The 19880-nt window shown below is 40.7% G+C and overlaps 1 protein-coding gene across 6 annotated transcripts in view; it reads left to right on the top strand.

Moving 5' to 3' along the window:
* Positions 1–14266: 14266 nt before the first annotated feature.
* The window catches only part of C2CD5 (C2 calcium dependent domain containing 5), a 94620-nt gene continuing 89006 nt past the window's right edge, over positions 14267–19880 (top strand). For all 6 annotated transcript variants that reach the window (XM_065940470.1, XM_065940427.1, XM_065940435.1 and 3 more), the window contains exons 1-2: positions 14267–14416; positions 14570–14688. In XM_065940470.1, coding sequence (XP_065796542.1) covers positions 14599–14688 — 90 coding nt within the window. In that variant the 5' untranslated portion in view covers positions 14267–14416; positions 14570–14598. The remainder of the gene's footprint in view (positions 14417–14569; positions 14689–19880) is intronic.

The following is a 19880-nucleotide window of genomic DNA, read 5'->3' on the forward strand; positions in this document are numbered from 1 at the left end:
AAAATCTGCCTGTAATGTAGGAAAGACCTAAGTTCGATCCCTGGGTCAGGAAGATCCCCTGGAGAAGGGAATGGCAGCCCACTCCAGGATTCTTGTCAGGAGAATTCCATGGATAGAGGAGCCTGGTGGGCTACTAGCCACACGGTCACAAAGAGTTGGACACGAAGAACAACTAACATTTCACAGGCAAAAATATACCACCCAGGCAGCACAGGGGTAAAGAATCTGCCTGCTAATGCTAGGAAACACAGGAGACATGGTTTCCATCCCTGGGTTGGGAAGATGCCCTGGAGAAGCAAATGGCAACCCACTCCAGTATTCTTGCTTGGAAAATTCCAAGGACAGAGAATATGCTGTGGGAATACTGACCAATCAAAAGCTGGTTGGGCAATATTAATAGATAAATGCTTTCATGAAAAAAATATTGTGAGCAGTTCACTTTGTAATGTTGAAATGATCAACAGGAAGAGATCACAATTTTATTTCTGTGTCCTCTGAATAACAGCCTCAATATATAGAAAGCAAAAACAATTGATAAAACTGTAATGCAAAATAAATAAATCCACACTCATAATAGTTTATTATGGAGAAGCTAATTTCTTTACCATCCCTTCTCCCCCTACATCGTTGCATTGTGTATTCCCCTCCTTTTTTCCTGATATTATCTTCTAAAAGAGCTATTTTCAAGTTATTCTATTTAAAATAATTCCTATTATTCTTTTTTGTGCATATACGTGCCTGAGATTACAGTATTCATTTACCTACTTCTTAATTTCTCCTCTACTGAAATATATCCCATAAGGGGCAGTGATAATGTTTCTCCTTCACCACGAAATCTTTGGTTCCCTGAACAGTTTCTGCCACATAAAAATGTTTGCTGAATAAATGAATAGCTAAACAATCGTTAATGGTTGTTGGCTACTTCTGTGTTCCAGAAACTTTTTTTTTTTTTTAAGAATTATTTACTTATGGCTGTGCTGGGTCTTAGTGGCTGATCCTGCTTTTCTCTAGTTGCAGAGGGGGCTACTCTTTTGTGGTGCAAGGGCTTTTCGTTGCAGTGGCTTCTCTTGCTGCAAAGTACAGGCTTTAGGGCAAGGGGGCTTCCATAGTTGCAGCTCCCAGGGTCTAGAGCACAGGCTTAGTAGTTGTGGCCTGTACCCTTAGTTGCTCCATGGCATGAGGCATCTTCCTGGACCAGGGGTCGAACCTGTTGTCTCCTGTATTAGCAGGCAGATTCTTTACCACTGAGCCACCAGGGAGGTCCCTCCAGAAAGTTTAAATGCATTATTGAAATGCCCCCAGCAATTCTTAATTTCATAGGAATCCTAGGTTTTTACAGCATAAGTAGCTTACTCAGTCTCAAACAGTAAATGAGGAGTTAAAGATTTAAATCCGGGGCTATTGTCTCCTTGCAAGTCCTTAGCAGTTCATCAAACTTGAGAATCCAATGAAAGTTCTTACACAGGGACATGACCTATTATTCATTTAATAAAAATATACTGTATTGCCTACTGTGTGTAATGTGCCAGCGAAGCAATGATGAAGCAGAAATGGACAGTGCTTGATTTCACAGGGCTTATTACCAGGGCAGAGGGCTTTACACAACTACTCGCCTAATTAATTATTTAGTTACAATTATTTTAACATCAGAAGGGGTAACTTAAAGTACTACACAATGCTGACCTAATGTGTGAATTCAGGGAAGGTTTCTTTGAGAAAATGCCAATTGTGTTGAAATTAATTCCTACTCATCTTTCAACTTAAATGTCTTGAGCACCCTAGACACAGGATGAGTAAAATAATTCATGGTAGACTTAATTTTAAAAGAAAACATTTATTAATTCTATATATTTCTTGTAGGGGTGAAAAAATTTCTAGGTTCTTGGGTTGGTCTAATAATTAAATAAGACAGAATAACAGGAGAAAAACACATTTAAATATATATGTACAAGAGCCCCTCAGAGACAATGACACTGAAAATCAGTCAGGAAATTGACGCTAATATAAGGCTGTGTCCTCTTCAGCTAAGGAGACACAGGTAGGGGCCTGGGACTTCAAAAGGAGGAAGACAAGTCACCGGAAGATAAGAAGAGTTTAGCTTGCCACACACAAGTCTTTCAGATAGAGAAGTCATCTCTGGTAATAATTCTCCGTCTGGGTCGGGCTCCCTATTTACAATCTTTCAGACAGCTAAGAAAAAAAGTTTTACTTCAATCTGCTGGGTCTTGATTGCCTTCAACTTAGAATAATCCACATATGCCAAAGAGATACCTTTTGGGGTGATGTATTCTGCTCCTCTTCACTCTAAAATACAGAGAGTTAAAATAACTATGACACTGTGATTAAATACTTGATAATATTATCAAATTTCCTGTTAAAATTAAACTTTAGCTGTTTCAGAAATGTTCTCAAAGTTGATTTGTTAATGTAAGGGTCTAATTAGGATGCATACACTACATTTGGTAGAATTATGTCTTAAATCCTTTAAAATATATAACATTTTGCTGACTTTATTTAAAATATTTTTGTTGGAGAAATTGAGTCATTTGTTCTATAGAATTGTCCTTATTTTAGATTTTCCTGATTGCATCCCCATGATGTAAATAACATGTTCCTTTGTCACCTGTATTTTCTGTAAAACTGGTAGTTATGTATAGAGATTTGATCAGATTCAGGTTCATTTTTTTTTTGGCAGGAATACTTCACGGGTGTCATACACATCCTATGGTATCAAGTTGGGAGACATATAGGCCTAATTGTTTCTCCTTTTTGATGTCTGCATCCATTGATCACCATTGCATAATTCCAGGATTTTATTAGTGATTGTAGTCTGGTAATAAATATTTTTAACTTTTAAAAATTAAAGTATGTTGATGTATAATATTATATGTTACATGTGTACAATTATTTTAAAATATTGGCCATATTTCCCATGTTGTGCAATACATACTTGTAGTAGCTTACTTTATACTAGTAGTTTGTACCTCTAAATCCCTACCCTTAATTTGTTCTTCCTCCCTTTCATCTCCCCACTGGTAACCAATAGTTTGTTCTCTATATCTGTGAGTCTGCTTCTTATGGGTTATATTTACTAGTTTGTTGTACTTTTTAGATTCCACATATAAGCAGTATCATACAATATTTGTCTTTTTCTGAGTTAGCTCACTTAGCATAATATGCTCCAAGTTCATCCTTGTTGCTGCAAGTAGCAAAATTTCAGTCTTTTTTATGGCTGAGTAGCTGAAACTCCAATACTTTGGCCACCTCATGCGAAAAGTTGACTCATTGGAAAAGACCCTGATGCTGGGAGGGATTGGGAGCAGGAGGAGAAGGGGCAACAGAAGATGAGATGGCTGGATGGCAACATCGACTCGATGGACATGAGTTTGGGTAAACTCCAGGAGTTGGTGATGGACAGGGAGGCCTGGCGTGCTGTGATTCATGGGGTTGCAAAGAGTTGGACCCGACTGAGCAACTGAACTGAACTGAACTGAGTTTTTCATTGTATGTATATGCCATGTATTCTTTATCCATTCATTTGACGGACACTTAGATTCATTTCATACCTTGGTGATTGTAAATAATACTGCTATGAACATTGGAGTGCATGTATCTTTTCAAATTAAAGTTTTTGTTTTCTTCTGGTATACACCCAGGAGTGGGATTGCTGGGTCACATGGATAGTTCCATTTTTAGTTTGAGAAACTCCACACTGTTTTCCACAGTGGCTGCACCAATTTATATCCCACCAAGATTCCCCTTTTCTTCACAACCTCACCATTTGTCATTTGTGTTCTATTTGATGATAGCCATTCTGACATTGGTGATATCTTATTGTGTTTTTTCTTAATTGATGTATAGTGACTTGAGTCAGGTACAACTGAAACGACTTAGCATGCAATGTTGTTTTAGTTTCTAGCATAAAGCAAAATGACTCAGCTAGATACATACATTTTCCTTTACAGTTTATTATAAGGTATTGAATATAGTTCCCTGTGCCATATGGCACAGACTGGTAATATTTTAATTTTACTATTCCTTTATTTATGAACTGGAATGGATCTACAAAGAAAAACTTTCCCTTATAAATTATTCCCTTAGGTTATCCTGAGGTGAAATTCTTCTAGGAAAGGCAACATAATACTTTATTCATTCCCTATTTAGTTTCTGTTCTCAGAATAATGTGTTTGTTTCCAAGCATTCTCCAAAGGGAACAACGAGGCTTTTTATTCTGTTGCTGTAAGTATTATGAACGCCGGATTTTTACACATTTGATGTGTTCCAATAAAATATATGTGCTATTAAATTTGATGTGGCCCAATAATAAATATATATATATATACACATATATTCAATGTGGATGTTATTACTAAAGATTTGATCATATAAAACAGATTAAGATTTCTATGCAGTTATTTTTGTCCCTAGGATACTTCGCAGTAGGAATATATAGATGAACTTCTATGTTGTCAAGACCTTTGGAATCATTTTTTTGTGTGTGTGGTTAATTTACCGTTTTTCTCTTTGAGACCCACGGACTGTAGCCTGCCGGGCTTCTCTGTCCATGGTATTTCCCAGGCAAGAATACTGAGTGGGTAGCCATTTCTGTCTCCAGGGTGATCTTCCCGACACAGGGATTGAACCCAGGTCTCCTGCATTGCTGGCAGATTCTTTGCCATCTGAGCCACGAGGCAAGCACCTTCTATATAGTTAGACTTGCCTTACTTTGATTTCAATTAAAATTTTTTTTTGTAGTTTGCTTTATTTCCAAAGTCTATGCCACAGAATAAAGTACTTTTCTAAAAAGGCTAGCTTCTTTCCTATCTTCTCTCTCTCCTCACAGGTAACCATTATTATTAGTTTTCTTTTATTCTTTGCTTCAAAATAATATATGTGAATACTTTTCTGTTTATTATATTCCTCCCCTTCCTTCGAGAAAAGATACTTGGTGGTGTTTTTTTTTTTCCCCTCAACTTGGTTGTTCTCAAAACATGTTTTTTTTTTTCATGCTTAGCCTGTATATCCTGGTAATTGTTCCTCAGTAGTATATAGATACTGTCTTTACTCATTTTACAGTTGCATATTATTCATATTTACATATGCAAATGACACAGTACTTTATTCAGCCTTTCATGATTTTCAGTCTTTTTCATAATAGACATATGTGTTCCTAGTCTTCTGCTGTTACAAAGAGTGCTATCATTAATAGCCTTGGGCACACAATCTTCTATGTCTTTGTTAGTGTTTCTTTGGGATATGTTTCTAGAAGTGGGATTTTTGCATCAAACAAAAATTCATTTGTAATTATTCTAAATATCCCCACATTCTTCCCCACGTGCATTATGTTTTGGCGTCCCACCAGAAATGTGTATCTGTTTCCCCACAGCTTTGCCAACAGAGTATGTTTGTCAAGCTTTCAGATTTTTTCCTACCAGATATATAAGAAATGACAATTCATTATGGTATGATTTGCATCTTTTAAAATTATGAGCATCTTTTTATATGCTCAAGGACCATTTAGTTTTCTTCTTTTCTTTGTTTGCCCCTGCACTGCACAGCTTTTGGGATTCTAGTTCCCAGACCAGGGATTGAAACTGTACACTTGTCAGTGAAAATCCTAATCACTGGACTGCCAGAGAATTCCCTGATTTTCTCTTTTCAGGTGGTGCAGGGTATAGAATCTGCCTGCCAACGCAGGAGATGCAAGAGAAAGATGTGGGTTTGATCCCTGGGTTGGGAAGATTCCCTGAAGCAGGAAATGGCAACCCACTCCAGCATTCTTGCCTGGGAAATCCCACAGTCAGAGGAACCTGGCGGGCAAAGGCCCATGAATCAGAGTCAGACATGACTGAGCACGCATGCACAGGATGGACATGAACCATCTGTTTTATTTCTTAGTCATTAAGAAAAATCTCTTTTCAAAGCTCTTTATACACCAGAGCTATTAATCCTTTTTCTGTGATATAAGTTCCAACTACGATGTGAAGAACATGTTCAATTTTTCCTTTTCCATACAGCTATTCAGTTATCTCAACATTAATTATTAAGAAATGGAAAATGGTAATGTTTAAAGGAGACCAATGCAGTTGGAATAGGTCAGTGGGAGGGAGGGTCATGAAAATTAAGGTGGTAAATTTGGGCTTCCCTTGTAGCTCAGTCGGTAAAGAATTTGCCTGCAGTAGGAGACCCGGGTTCGATCCCTGGGTTGGGAAGATCCCCTAGTGGAGGAAATGGCAACCCACTCCAGTATCCTTGCCTGGAAAATCTCATGGACAGAGGAGCCTGGTGGGCTGCAGTCCATGGGGTTGCAAAGAGTCGGGCATGACTGAGCAACTAACACTTACTTACTTACTTAAAGCTGGTAGGGACCAAATCACATAAAATCTTATAGTACAGTTTAGAAATTTTGGTTTTTCTCTTTGTAGCAGTAGACAGACATTCAATAGTGATATATATCAGGGGATGTTTGAGCAAACTTCCTTTGGCTAGGTGTGGTGGCAGTGGGTCAGTTTCTTTACCCAAGTGGGAGTGACGACAAGTCACCAGGAGTTAAGTAGGAGCTAAGGTCCCAAGGTATGTAGCTGAATTTATTCTTGGAATATGTATTCGGATCCCTACATCAACTGAGTTTTGTTGTTCCACCGTGGTCCCCATAGGTATTGCTAAAATTTCAACTGGTTGCATCTGAACTGCAGTAGCTGTCTGCATGTATGTTGCCTGTAATGTGTGAAGCCACTTTCTCCTGTGGGAAGCAACTCGACTGATAGCAGGTCTAGAAATCCTTTATGCAACTGTTTGGAACAGACTGCATGCGCGTCATATCACAGTGAGCTGTACAGGGATACTAGCCGTAGATTAGGTTCCCTTCTGTTCTTCCCATCAATTGCAGTAATTAGTAACTGCCTCACTTGTTAGCATTCCTCCTTTAAATAGTCCACAGTGAGTTCAGCATAGAAGCTGAATCTTGCTTATGACAGATTTTAGTAAATATATATCTCTAGCTTTACTGTTCAAGATACATTGGAACATTATTGGACATCTCCTCTAACAATAGGAAAATACGGGACATTAACAAAAGTTGAGAAATTTATACCAGTGTATAAATTCAATTAATGCTACATTCAGTGTCTCTGTGAAGATAAGTGGCCTATAGGATCAGAAAAACTCTATTAATGTCACCTAACTGGCAAAGAAAAAATAATCTGCATCACAGGAAATACAGCATCTGAGTTAAAACTTCTAAGGGTCAGTATCTAACTGGTATATGACTTCCCAGGTGGCTCAGTGGTAAAGACTCAGCCTACCAATGCAGGAGACATGAGTTCAATCCCTGGATCGGGAAGATCCCCTGGAGAAAGGAAGGCTACCCACTGCAGTATTCTTCCCTAGAGAAAACCATGGATAGAGGAGCCTGGTAGGCTACAGTCCATGGGGTTGTGAAGCGTCGGACACGACTGAGCGACTTCACTTTCACTTTTCACTTTCATGCATTGGAGAAGGAAATGGCAACCCACTCCAGTGTTCTTGCCTGGAGAATCCCAGGGACGGAGGAGACTAGTGGGCTGCCGTCTATGGGGTCACAGAGAGTTGGACATGAGTGACGCGACTTAGCAGCAGTAGCAGCAGTATGCTTACTAAGTTTGAATTATTGCTTTAGAAGTAAATCAGCACAAAAGTAACCCAACCGAATTCAAGTTATCATTTGTATCCACCCTCAGTCTTAAACCAGGGAGCCTCTGGCTTGAGCACTTGACTAGGCATTAGGTGATCCCATTGTTGGAGCTGGGGGACTATAGTGGAAGAGAAAGTGAAGTCCCTCAGTCATGTTAGGCTCTTTGCGACCCCATGGACTGTAGTTTACCAGGTTCCTCCATCCATGGGATTTTCCAGGCAAGCATACTGGAGTGGGTTGCCATTTCCTTCTCCAGGAGATCTCCCCGACCCAGGGATTGAACCCGGGTCTGCTGCATCGTAGGCAGACGCTTTACCGTCTGAGCCCCCAGGGAAGCTCTCACATCAGTGGAGAACTGGGTCTTTTATTTTGTTGTTGTTGTTGTGATTGCTAGTGCTGTAGTTCCAGGAGGAGAGATAAGGAAAATAAGTTCCACTTTAGAAATGTTGACTTTAAGGTCACTTTGATATTCCAGATGGAAATAGGAATTAGGCAGTTGTATCTATCAGTCCAGATCTCAGGATAAAGTTGTGAATTACAGATAAAAATGTGAGATTCCTTAGCTAAACAAATAGAAATGGAAATTGTGAGCTTGAATGAGATCACCCAGGGAGAGAAGTTAGAAGAGGAGCAAGAATGAAACACTGAGAAAAATACATCATTTCTTATGGACTGAGAATAAGCTGAGAAGACAGATGTATATAGCAGACAGGTAAGAGAAACTTGGAGGACTATTTCAAGCTTGATCAACTGTCAAATGTTCTTGAGAGTCATGTAAAATGTGAATTGTCCACTGGATTTAGCGAGAAAAGTTTATTGGTGGCCTCAGTGAAAGCTGTTTTGGTAGTGGTAGCAAAAGCCAGATAGAAAAAGTTTCAGGAGTGCCTGGGAGGTGAGGAGAGGACACCACATGTAGACAACCCTTGAGAAGCTTAACTTTGAGGGGATGGAGAGAGATCAAAGGATTTTAGGAAGTCAGGAAAGAGAGAGCAATGTAGTAATACTGTAAGTGTTACTTAAATTTAATTCAACAAGGATTTTCTTGATCACATGAAGGGCAGGGAACTGAGAACTGAGTGATGAGTGAGCAGAAAGCAGTCCTCAAGTTGCTCAAAGTTGAATGGGGAGAGACAGGCCAATAATTATGTATATGGACAGTGCAATGTTACACATGTTAGATGCAGTGGTAGCACAGTATGTTTATTAGGAAAGAGAACTGGGAAGACATCTAAGTCACATTTAAACTGAGTCATGAATTCCTTAGGTATTCCTGGTAGCTCAGCTGTAAAGGTTCCCCCTGCAATCCAGGAGACCTGGGTTCGATCACTGGGTTGAGAACATCCCCTGGAGGATGGTATGGCAACCCACTCCAATATTCTTGCCTGGAGAATCCCCATGAACTGTAGCCTGCTAGGCTCCTCTGTCCATGGGGTCACAAAGAGTCGGACATGATTGAGCGACTAAGCACAGCACACACACGAATTCTTGAATGTTTTCTATGATGACTATCTCAGAAAGACATTTCAAGCAGAGAGGAAAGTATCATTTATTAGAAAACTACATGAAGCCTTTAAAGAAGGAGGGTTCTTGGAATGGCATTGTCTAGATATAAATCCTGCCTCCAAGTTACCAGCTCTATGACTTTGGTAATCACTATGTGTTTGCCAAGCCTCAGTTTCCTCATCTATAAAATGAAAGCTGATAATTACTGTCTCAGGTTTTTAGGGAGGCTTAAAAGTTGAGATGTGCTGACTGTTGCACATCAAATATTCAATATACATTAACTCTGGTTATTATGGTAGGATCTAAAATGTAAAAAGTGTGAGAGGGTATGAAGCTTAAGAGGTAATCAGGAAGCAGATCATGATGGATTTATCAGGAAAATCAGTATTGTTCCCAGAACTAATTAAAAGAAACCAGTACAATTATTAGAAGACAAACTGAAGTCAGATTTAATTCTGCTAAAAAAAAATCTTCAGGAAGCATCTTAATTATAATCTCCTGTTGCTAAGCCTAAGGCAACAGCTATGTACAAGTACTTCTCAGGCTACTAATTAGGAGATTGAATGACTAATCTCTAATTGTGCAATTTACAAATTTTTTTATTACAACATCCTGTAACATAATGCATTATTTTTCCATTAAGATTGTTGCTAAACTTCATTTATCTAATTCTTCTCTTTATACATATTTTTTGTATTAAAAAATGATAGTATAGCTACATTTTGATTTCAGTAAAAAAGCTATTTCACCTCTACCATTGAAACAAAATAAAACAAACCAAGATTAGCTGATCATGTACTTACTGTAGCTGACCTTGAGAGTATTGTAAGGGCATTTTAAGTGTAGAGTTACACTCCACAAAAACTGCAGGTAGATTTAAGGAAATTTGCATTGAAACTGTTGCCTCTATTCATTTGTCACAGTTTGGATGGATAAAGGTTTCTCTAATTCCATCTTTTAGATTTTAATTTTGAGGTGGTCTTTTGCGGGGGGGGGGGTGCAGTTCAACTTCTCACTTACATGAACAGTAATCCTTCTGTGAAGAAATTTTTGCTTTGAAAAGATAATTCTGTGTGACCACTGTCTAATATACTTCATTTAATCTGTTGAGTAGTTTTTTTTTATTGAGGCAAAACTAACATATAACACTATATTAATTTCAGGTATACAACATGATAATTTGCTATCTGTATACACTATAAAGTGATCAACACAGTAAGTCTAGTTACCATCCATCACTATACAACAGACCACTTTCACCAGTTTGCTCACTCTCAGCCCTCTTGTCCTCTAATCACCATTTTTTTCTGTTCACCTGTGAGTTTGGTTTTGCTTTGTCTGTTCTCTGTTCATTTTTTTAGATTCTGCATGTACATAAAATCATTCAGTACTTGTCTTTCTCTGACTTACTTCACTTAGCATGATACCCTCAAAGTCCATTCATGTTGGCACAAATGGCAAAATTACCTTGTTTATGACTGACTAGTGTTTCATTGTATATACATACACTGCATCTTTATCCATTCATCTATCACAGGACACAGGTTGCTTTCTTGTGTTGGCTATTTTGTAAATAATGCTGCAATTAAAATGGATGCATCTTTTCAAATTAGTGTTTTTGTGTTCAGTAGACAAATATCCATAAGCTTGACCATATCACAGTTCAATTTTTAGTTTTTTGAGGAACCTCCATAATGTTTTCCATAGTGACTGTACCAATTTACACTCCCACCACCAATGCCCATGGACTCCCTTTCTTCACATCCTCTTCAACACTTGTTAACTTCAGTCATTTTGAGTAGTCATCCTAATGGGTGTGTGTTGATATCTCAATGTAGTTTGATTGGCATTTCCATGATAGTGATGTTGAACATCTTTTCATGTGCCTGTTTACCATCTACATGTCTTCTCTAGAAAAATGTCTATTTAGATCCTCTGCCCATTTTAAAATCAGATTATTTTATTTACTATTGTTTGAATTCTTTCGACATTTTAGCTACTCACCCCTTATCAGATATACGATTTGCATTTCTATTCAGTACGTTGCCTTTTCATTTTGTGGATGATTTCCTTTATTGTGCAGCTTTTTAGTTTGATGTAAGCTCACTTATTTTTGCTTTTGTTGCCTTTACTTTTGTGTGCAGTGTGCAGTTGTGTCTGACTCTTTGCAGCCCTTTGGACTGTAGCCTGCTAGGCTCCTCTGTCCATGGGGTTTTCCAGGCAAGGATACTGGACTGGGTTACCATTCCTCCTCTGGGGATCTTCCTGACCCAGGGATTGAAACTGCATCTCCTGTGTCTCCTGAACTGCAGGTGGATTCCTTTACCTGCTGAGCCATCGGGAAAGCCCTAAAAGCCTTTGCTTTTGGATTCAGTCTAAAAATTTAATGCCAAGACCAAAGTCAAGGACCTCACTGCCTGTTTTCTTCTAGAGGTTTTATGGTTTCAGGTCTTATATTTAAGTCTTTAATCCATTTTAAGTTAACTGTTGTGTACGGTGTAAGATAGTGGTCTAGTTTCATACATTGCATGTAGTTATAAAATTTTCCACTGTATATTCTTGGCTCCTTTATTGTAATTGACCATATACTTGTGGGTCTATTTATTGTTTTCTATTCTGTTCCACGAATCTGTGTGCCTATGTTTATGATAACATCACACTCTATTATAACTTTGCAGTGTAGTTTGAAATCAGGGAGTGTGATACCACTTTCTCAAGGTTGCTTTGGCTATTTGTTTTTTTTTTTTTTTATTCCATAAAAATTTTACAACTGTTTCTTCTAGTCCTGTGGAACATGGCTTTGTAATTTTGATAGGGATTGCACTGAATCTATAGAATGCTTTTTGGTAATATGGACATCTTAACAACAGTAATTCTTCCAATGTATCAACATGGAATATTCTTCAATATTTTGTGTCTTCTTTCATCAATGTCTTAACAGTTTTCAGTATACAAGTCTTTCACCTCTTTGGTTAAATTTATTTCTAGATATTTTATTCTTTTTGATACCGTTGTAAATGGAATTTTAATTTCTCTGATAATTGGTTAATAGTTTTAAAAAAAGCAATAGGTTTCTATATATTGATTTTGTATCCTGCAACTATAGAGAATTCATGTTCGTTTTAACAGTTTTTTTCCATGCAGTCTTTCTTTATACAGTATTACACCATCTGTAAATAGTGAGTTTTACTTCTTGCCTTCCAATTTGTATGCCTATTTTGCTGAGTATTTTCAAAGTTAAAAATATCTTGATATCTTCATTTGGAATTTTCCACTCCTGATGAAGTGGAAGATTATCCCAGTGGTATAATCTTTCTACTGAAATTTCTAATGCTCATTCTGGTATTTAACATGGCATGCATTGTTAACACTCTTTTTGATACTTTTATGGAGTGATTTGTGTTACCTCATGTGTGTGTGTTTCAATTTCTCTAATCTTTTTCTGATGATCTGAGCTTATAAATTAGGCTTCATTTTACCAAGTTTATGTATATATACAATTGGGTCAAGTCTTCAAACTGTTTAATCAAGCACGTCCAATTAGCTGAACATAATTTCCTATGGTGTGCGTATTAGTTGCTCAGTCATGTCTGACTCTTTTAGTCCCCTGACTATAGATCACCAGGCTCCTCTGTTCATGGAATTCTCCAGGCAAGAATACTGGAGTGGGTTGCCATTTCCTTCTCCAGGGGATCTTTCCAACCCAGGGATAGAACCCAGGTCTTCTGCACTGTAAGCTGATTCTTTACCATCTGAGCCACCAGAGAAGCCCAATTTCCTATGGTAGGAGGTCCTGAAATTCCGGCAGAATTGAAGATCTTTAGGTCTGTAGATGCTTAATAACCACACTGAAACGAACTAAGAGTGAAGGGCAAATTCCTTCAAGAAGTTATAATAGTGTCAGGGCAGGGGCAAGCTATAGCAGCTCAGCTCTACAGCCATTGGTTAGCACCGCAATGGGCTCCTCTCCCAAGCAATTGACAGGGAGCAACTGTCAACCCTCAGCTGTCACTGGTTCTGCTCAGGGATTGGACTTCTCTGGTGGCTCAGACCTGTAAAGAATCTGCCTGCAATATGGGAGACCCAGGTTCGATCCCAAGTTCGGGAAGATATTGTGGAGAAAGGAATGGCTATCCATTCCAGTATTCCTGCCTGGAGAATCCCATGGACAGAGGGACCTGGCCGGCTAAAGTCCATGGGGTCGCAAAGAGTCAGACGCGACTGAGCGACTAACCCCTAACAGAGTGGGCCCCTCCCCCACTTCTGTATAGAAGGAGCCTTAATTGAGATTAAGTAGACGTAGCTTTTTGAGGCTTTAGTCGGCCATCTTCTCAGTCTGCTAACTTTCCAAATAAAATCGTAATTTCTTGTTCCAACAACTCGTCTCCTGATTTCTTGGCCCGATTTGTGGCCAGCATAACCAGCCAGAGATGACCTAAGGGTACGAGGCAAATTCCTTCAAGAAGTGCCTTTGGATTTCAAAAATTTTCCGTCCAAAATCTACCTTAACATCTGTAACCCAGTACACGTGTATATGACTGAATAAAGAATGTTACTATAGAATACTCGACTATCTTACTCCAATACTTACTCGACTCTCCGAGAGGTTCCTGAAATTTCTCACTCTATTTCATATAAAACAAAAACTGTAGACCTTCCAGGTAGAAACCAGTTAAGCTGATTTCACGAACTATTAAAGGGTCGTTAAAGGCAAATTGAAACCGCTCCTCTATCCGTCTCTGCTGCTGCCCGGTCTTTCCTGGCCCTTTGGAAACGCGGCGCTGGCAGCCAGGAAGGTAACGGCCAGCGGAGAAGTTAGGAGCCGCACCTGCGGTCCGCCCTTGACGGGTAGATCGGCTTCTTCTCCGGAAGCAGCTGGGCCCCAACCTACAGCCCGCGCTCGCTGGATGATGCGGAGCTCCACCAGTTTCCCTGCCCTCCGCTTCCTCGAAGTCCGTCCCGCCTCTCATCTGCTCTCGGCCAATTTCGCATCTCCTCTGCGAGGTGGGCCGAGCGCCGAGCAATCGATGCCTCCTCCCCAGCCTCGGGGGCCGCCATTTTGGGGGGAGGAGAAACACTAGTAGAGGCGGCAGCGGCTCAACGGGATGTCGACTGGCTTCTGCTTCTCTTGCCAGCGCTGTGGAGTCCGGGCAGAAGCCTTCATCGGGGCCACTCCTCCGCCTGCCTCTCCGGAATGAGGCCTAAGTTCCCGCACCGGAAGGCCCCCTTTCTCTTCCAAGAGTAAGTAGCACCAGGCGGCGCAGCGCGCCCCCGCGCGCCCTCCTCTGTCAGTTACCCCGCGCGTCCCCGCGGCCGCGCGCCGTTCCCCGCGCGCTCCCCCCTCCCCCTCCCAGGCTGGGCGCTCGGCGCAGACTCGCTTGTTTGTTTCTGCAGGAGCCCAAGAAGAGGCCGAAGCCGAGACGATGCCTGGGAAGCTGAAGGTGAAAATCGTGGCCGGGCGCCATTTACCAGTGATGGACCGAGCTAGTGACCTGACTGATGCCTTCGTGGAGGTTGGTGCAAGGTCCTGCCCCTCCAAACGCAGGGAGCGCCAAGCCCTGTGAAGGATCCTAGCCACCTCGCCCGCAGTCCCTCAGCCCGTTCCCGGCCCATCGGCCTGCCGAGTGCGGTGCTTGGCCAGCCCTCCCTGGAGAGCTGACTGCTGAGACTGCAGCCCATGTAATGGGTGCACGGCCCGCAGGCGTCAGCGGCACGCTCAGCCGCGAGGGAAAGCTGTTATTGCTCTGTCTGCAGGGGTGACCCTGATGTCAGGACTCTTAACAGGCCACCCGCCAGTCAGGAGATCCCAAGGCGTGGCCAGGCGGCCACTGAAACACACACACACACACCCACATCCACCCTTCTTTGCGGGGAGGGTACCTGGTTTTTTAATGCTAGAGTGATGGAGATGTTGTTTCGGAATGTAGATACAGTCTGTTACGGACACAGGAGAGCTGCAAGGCGATCTCCTCTTTAACAGTGATTTCTGAATCATCAGTGCAAGTTCTGAAACCCAAGTGTAACACTTTTCTGCTCTTGTATAGACTGGTAGGTCTGATGAGCTGTTTCAGGGTAATTTAGTGCCTTGAGGTAGGAAGCCAATTAAGTGCCATGGGTTTAAATTGCAAAATTGCTTTTTAAATCTAATGATTAGTTTAAAACTCATGCAAATTAGCACAGGCCTGGGGCCCGGAAAGTAATAATCCCGAGTCTGAAAGAAGCCTAGTAATACTGTAATAAAAAATTGTCAGGACGAGCCAGAGCATTAGAACAGTAATTGTTTGGGCTATTAATGCTTCGAGTTGATAGATACATGATAATATACAGCCTGATTCCATCTCAATATAAAATACTGTTCATGGTCCCTAAAGATTCTCTAACCTAGACAAACATTGACATTCTTAGTCTCAACTTCATTTTTATTTGAGAAACAGTTATTGAGTATGTTCTTGGGCCAGATGACAAGTCATGGGGTTGCACAGATTGCAAAAGCATAGTCTTTGCTTTCAGGTATGTCAGAGATTGACCTGCACAGTTTAGGTTAATAAATAGTAGCTCACATGTATTGAGTCTTGTTATTGCCAAGTCTGTGCTAAGTATTTTTCAATTCTTAGTCTTTATATCTTAAATTTTAGTCTTACGTCTTAGTCTTTGTATCGGACTTCCCTGCTCACTCAGGCCATAAAGAAGCTGCACGAAGAGCAGGAGACCCGCGTTCGATCATTGCATTGGGAATATCTCTTGGAGAAGGGAATGGCTACCCACTCCAGTATACTTGCCTGGAGAATTCCACGGACAGAGGAGCCTGGAGGGCTACAGTCCATGGGGTCTCAGAGTTGGACACGAGTGCATGACTAACACACAACCTAGCCTACTATTATTGTATTCTTATTTTCCTATTTACAGTGGAAGTACAAGAAGGACACAACAGATTTGTTTTAATATCATATGGACTTTTGTTTCCAAGCAATATGTACACATAATCAATTAAAACATATCTGAAAAGAATCATGATACCTGAGAAATGCTATGAAGACTTGCTGGTACAAAGGAACCAGGCAAGTTCAGGAGCCAGGGGAACATGTTCTGAGATAACATTTGCATTGTCAACCTGTATTGACTGTTTTTACAATTAAAAATGCTTTACAACTTGAGAAAAGCCTAGGAACAGTAAATAATTTGCCAGAGCTAACTTAACCTTGTTATTCTCCATAGCCTTGTGGTCTGTTAATCCATTGTGCTCATTACCGCCTTTCCAGACAAGATGATGGGTGTTTCTGTAGACTCTGGAAACTTAATTCTGTCTCTCAAGGTTGAGGCGGTCTTCCTAAGAAACAGACATTGGAGCTGGGCTTTGTAGAATACCCAGAATTTTCCAGGCAGAGTGGAAAGGCGCAGAACATCAGAGGTGCAGAGTGGGATACATAGTGTGTGAGACCAACTTACTTTGTGATCTGCTTGGTGTCAGAGGGGATATGTGGGTAGTGGAGCTTTTGGGGGGTTAAAGCTGGAAAGGTAGGTTTGCCCCAACCTCATTTTCTATGTTAAAGGCATTTTCCTTTATTTTGTGAGTGTAAGGTAGACTGGGGAAGTTTTTCAAGCAGAAATGAAATAAGATCAGTTTTGTGTTAGGTTGTTTCTTTCTAGGATGACTTGAATGGTGATGTTATTGATAGACTGGATAGATGAGAGATGAGGCAAGGAGATCAGTTGAGAAGGTGGTAAAATTATCCAGACAGTGTGTGCATGTTTAGAATGATAGTGGGAATGAATTAAAGGCGGAATATTTGAGAGACGTTTCTGAGGTAACATTCTCAGGCCTTGGTAACAAATGGTGTTTGCTGGAGAGGGAGGAGTTGGATTTAACCGTGACTCATTCATTCCTTCTTTCAACAAATAGTTACTGAGTGTGCTGTTTGCCAAGTCTTGTAGTCACCAATCTAGCTGGTAGTCACCGATCAAATATTCTTGGTTCCTGTTTTTATGGACTGTATATTTTGATGGGAGAACCAGACGTTAAAAAGTAAAGGGAAATTAAATTTATAATTACAAATTGTGGTGAGAGTCATGAAAGAAAAGCAGTAGAGAATCTCAGCAAGTTTACCTTCACTGTTCGCCTGAAATTATCATGACGTTGTTAATCGGCTATACACCAATCCAAAATAAAAAGTTTAGAAAAAATTCAATACCATGTACTTGTACCTTTTTAGAAGTAGTAGACTATTAAAAGTTTAATTTTGCATAGTCACTGTCCTGGAGTGAAAAAATAAATATATGCAGATATACTTTTCTAATTGTCAGTAACTAGTAAAAAAGAAGAATCGTCTCTGGGACTTTAGGTTGGATTATCAAGGGAGGCCCCCGAGGAAGTGCCAGCTAGGCACAGAGCTGCTGGGTGAGAAGGAATAGCTGCGTGGTGGTGGTGGTGGTGGATGTGTGTGTGGTGGAGAGGCTGGAGGAGAAGAACGCCTCAGCAGAGGGAAGATCCTGAGGATTTGCTTATTTCAGGAAGTGAGGGAAGAGATGTGTGCTGGCAAGTAGTAAGGGAAGGAGTGAGTACTGTGAGATAACACGAATTAATCAGGGAGCCAATTGTGCAGGATCCTAGAGGCCATGACTGAAGTTTGGATTTGATTCTCAGTTCAGTGGGAAGCTCTTATTAAGATGAGTATTTCTGTTACTATCTGGAGAATGGACTGCAGAGGGGAAAGAGCAGGCAACTAGTTAAGAGATTTCATAATAGTTCAAAAAAGAGATCGTGAGGGTCAAGGTGATGGTTTTGGTAATAGAAATGGATGGGTTCCAGATACACTTTGAAAACAGTAGAGGAATTGGTAGGTTGGAGTAGGGGCCAGGGAAAGGGAGACATAAAGATGATTCCTAGATTTCTGGTGTCACTGGAGTAATTTTCTCAGTCTCCAGGGGTTCAGAGAGATTGATTGAGTGGGCTGAGCATAAGCTTCCATTTGGGCATGTTCAGTTTGAAGTGTCTTTGGGTCCTTTAATTGGAGTTATTGAGGAATAAAGGTCAGATTTGTGACTATGGTGTTTTGAAGAGAGGTGTGAGTTAAAAATAAACTCCCACAGTCCAGTACTTCTCAACTCTGTGAGACCCAATCTTGCGTTTATATAGCAGGTATTTTGGAATCTTCCCTTTACTGTCTTTACATGCTCACAATTCTAAAGAATCAATATAATGCTCTAACTGTAATATGATACAGAAATGAAAGTATTTTATAATATGTATTTTAATATGGACATACTTGTTAATGACCATAGTGGAAAACATGAAATAGTCAGGTTGAGTCCATGATATTTATTGAGGCTTTGTATATATCAGATACTGTACTGGCTATAGTACATCATGCAAGCATAGAGCAGTGAGCAAAGCAATTTCTGTAGTCATGGAACTTAGCTTTTAGTGGGAGGAGAGAGTTAATCAGGAAAATTGATAAGTAAGAGAGACTATGCAAGGTGGTGAGAAGTGTCCCAAGTGGAGAGAATGAAGCAGGGACTCAGGATAGCAAATGCCTCACCTCTGTGTACAATCTCCTGAACATGACTGCTCCTCTCGGAGAGTGAGACAGTTGTGTAGTGTTGGCATCTCAGATGGGCCTTCACTGCCATAGGTTATCTGATTTTCCAAAATAGCCCGCTCATGGGAAAAAAGTCGTCCACTAATTTTCACAGTGGTTGTATTTCTTGACAATTATGTATATTACAGTGAGTATATATTTAAATCCCATTATAATACTTATATTTGTAAAACTGAGTTAGGTTCTAGGTAGGTTTTTGACCCATCTGGCTATCTGGTGGGAACATTTGATAGTCATGACATGGGACAAGTCTTCATTGTTGGGGACTGTCTCTTGAATTGCAGGACACCTAGGATCTCTGGCCTTCTTCACTTAATACTACTACTGTTTTTCCCAAAAATACCCACTGTCAATTTTTAAAATTCCCTTAGAAGTTGGTTCTGTCCCTTTTGCAAACCACTGACTTAGGGGGAGAGAAGAGGGAGCAAGAGGAAGGATGGATCCTTGAATGAATTTGACATTAAGGATTTATTAGAAGTTGAGAATTGTGGGAACGAAATGTATTGTCAGCCAGTGATTTTAGGAGAGAATCAGGAAAGTGATGTCTCAGAAGGCATTGATACTCAGAAGGAGGGACGAGGCCGGAAACCCATACAGTAGTCAAGTAAGTACGCAGGAGGGCTTCCCAGGTGGCGCTCGTGGTAAAGAACCCACCTGCCAAGACAACAGACAGTGAGAGACCCAAGTTCAGTCCCTGGGTTGGGAGGCTCCGCTGGAGGAGGGCAGGATAGCCCACTCCATGGGAGAGCCCCATGGACAGAGGAGCCTGGAGGGCTACAGTCCACAGGGTCTCGAAGAGTTGGACCCGACTGAAGCGACATAGCACACATGCCCTGAACACGGGAGTAAGGAAGTAAGGGTGGCATGAATAGGCAACCGTTTCAAGAAATAAGACTGTGAGGGCAGAGGAGAAATAGTGTGATATGGGGGGGGGGGGGGGGGGGGCCAGTATGCAGCTTTTAGTACTTAAAACATAAATTAGAAGATATTAGAACATATTTGTGTGCTAGTAGGAATAATCCAGCAGAAAGGGAAAGATTAATGCAGGAAAAAGGGGATAATGAAGGATTACAGTATAATAAAGGGATACATTGTATGGGGTAGACTCT

Source organism: Muntiacus reevesi, chromosome 1 (assembly GCF_963930625.1).
Source record: "Muntiacus reevesi chromosome 1, mMunRee1.1, whole genome shotgun sequence".
In the NCBI taxonomy this organism is placed as follows: domain Eukaryota; kingdom Metazoa; phylum Chordata; class Mammalia; order Artiodactyla; family Cervidae; genus Muntiacus; species Muntiacus reevesi.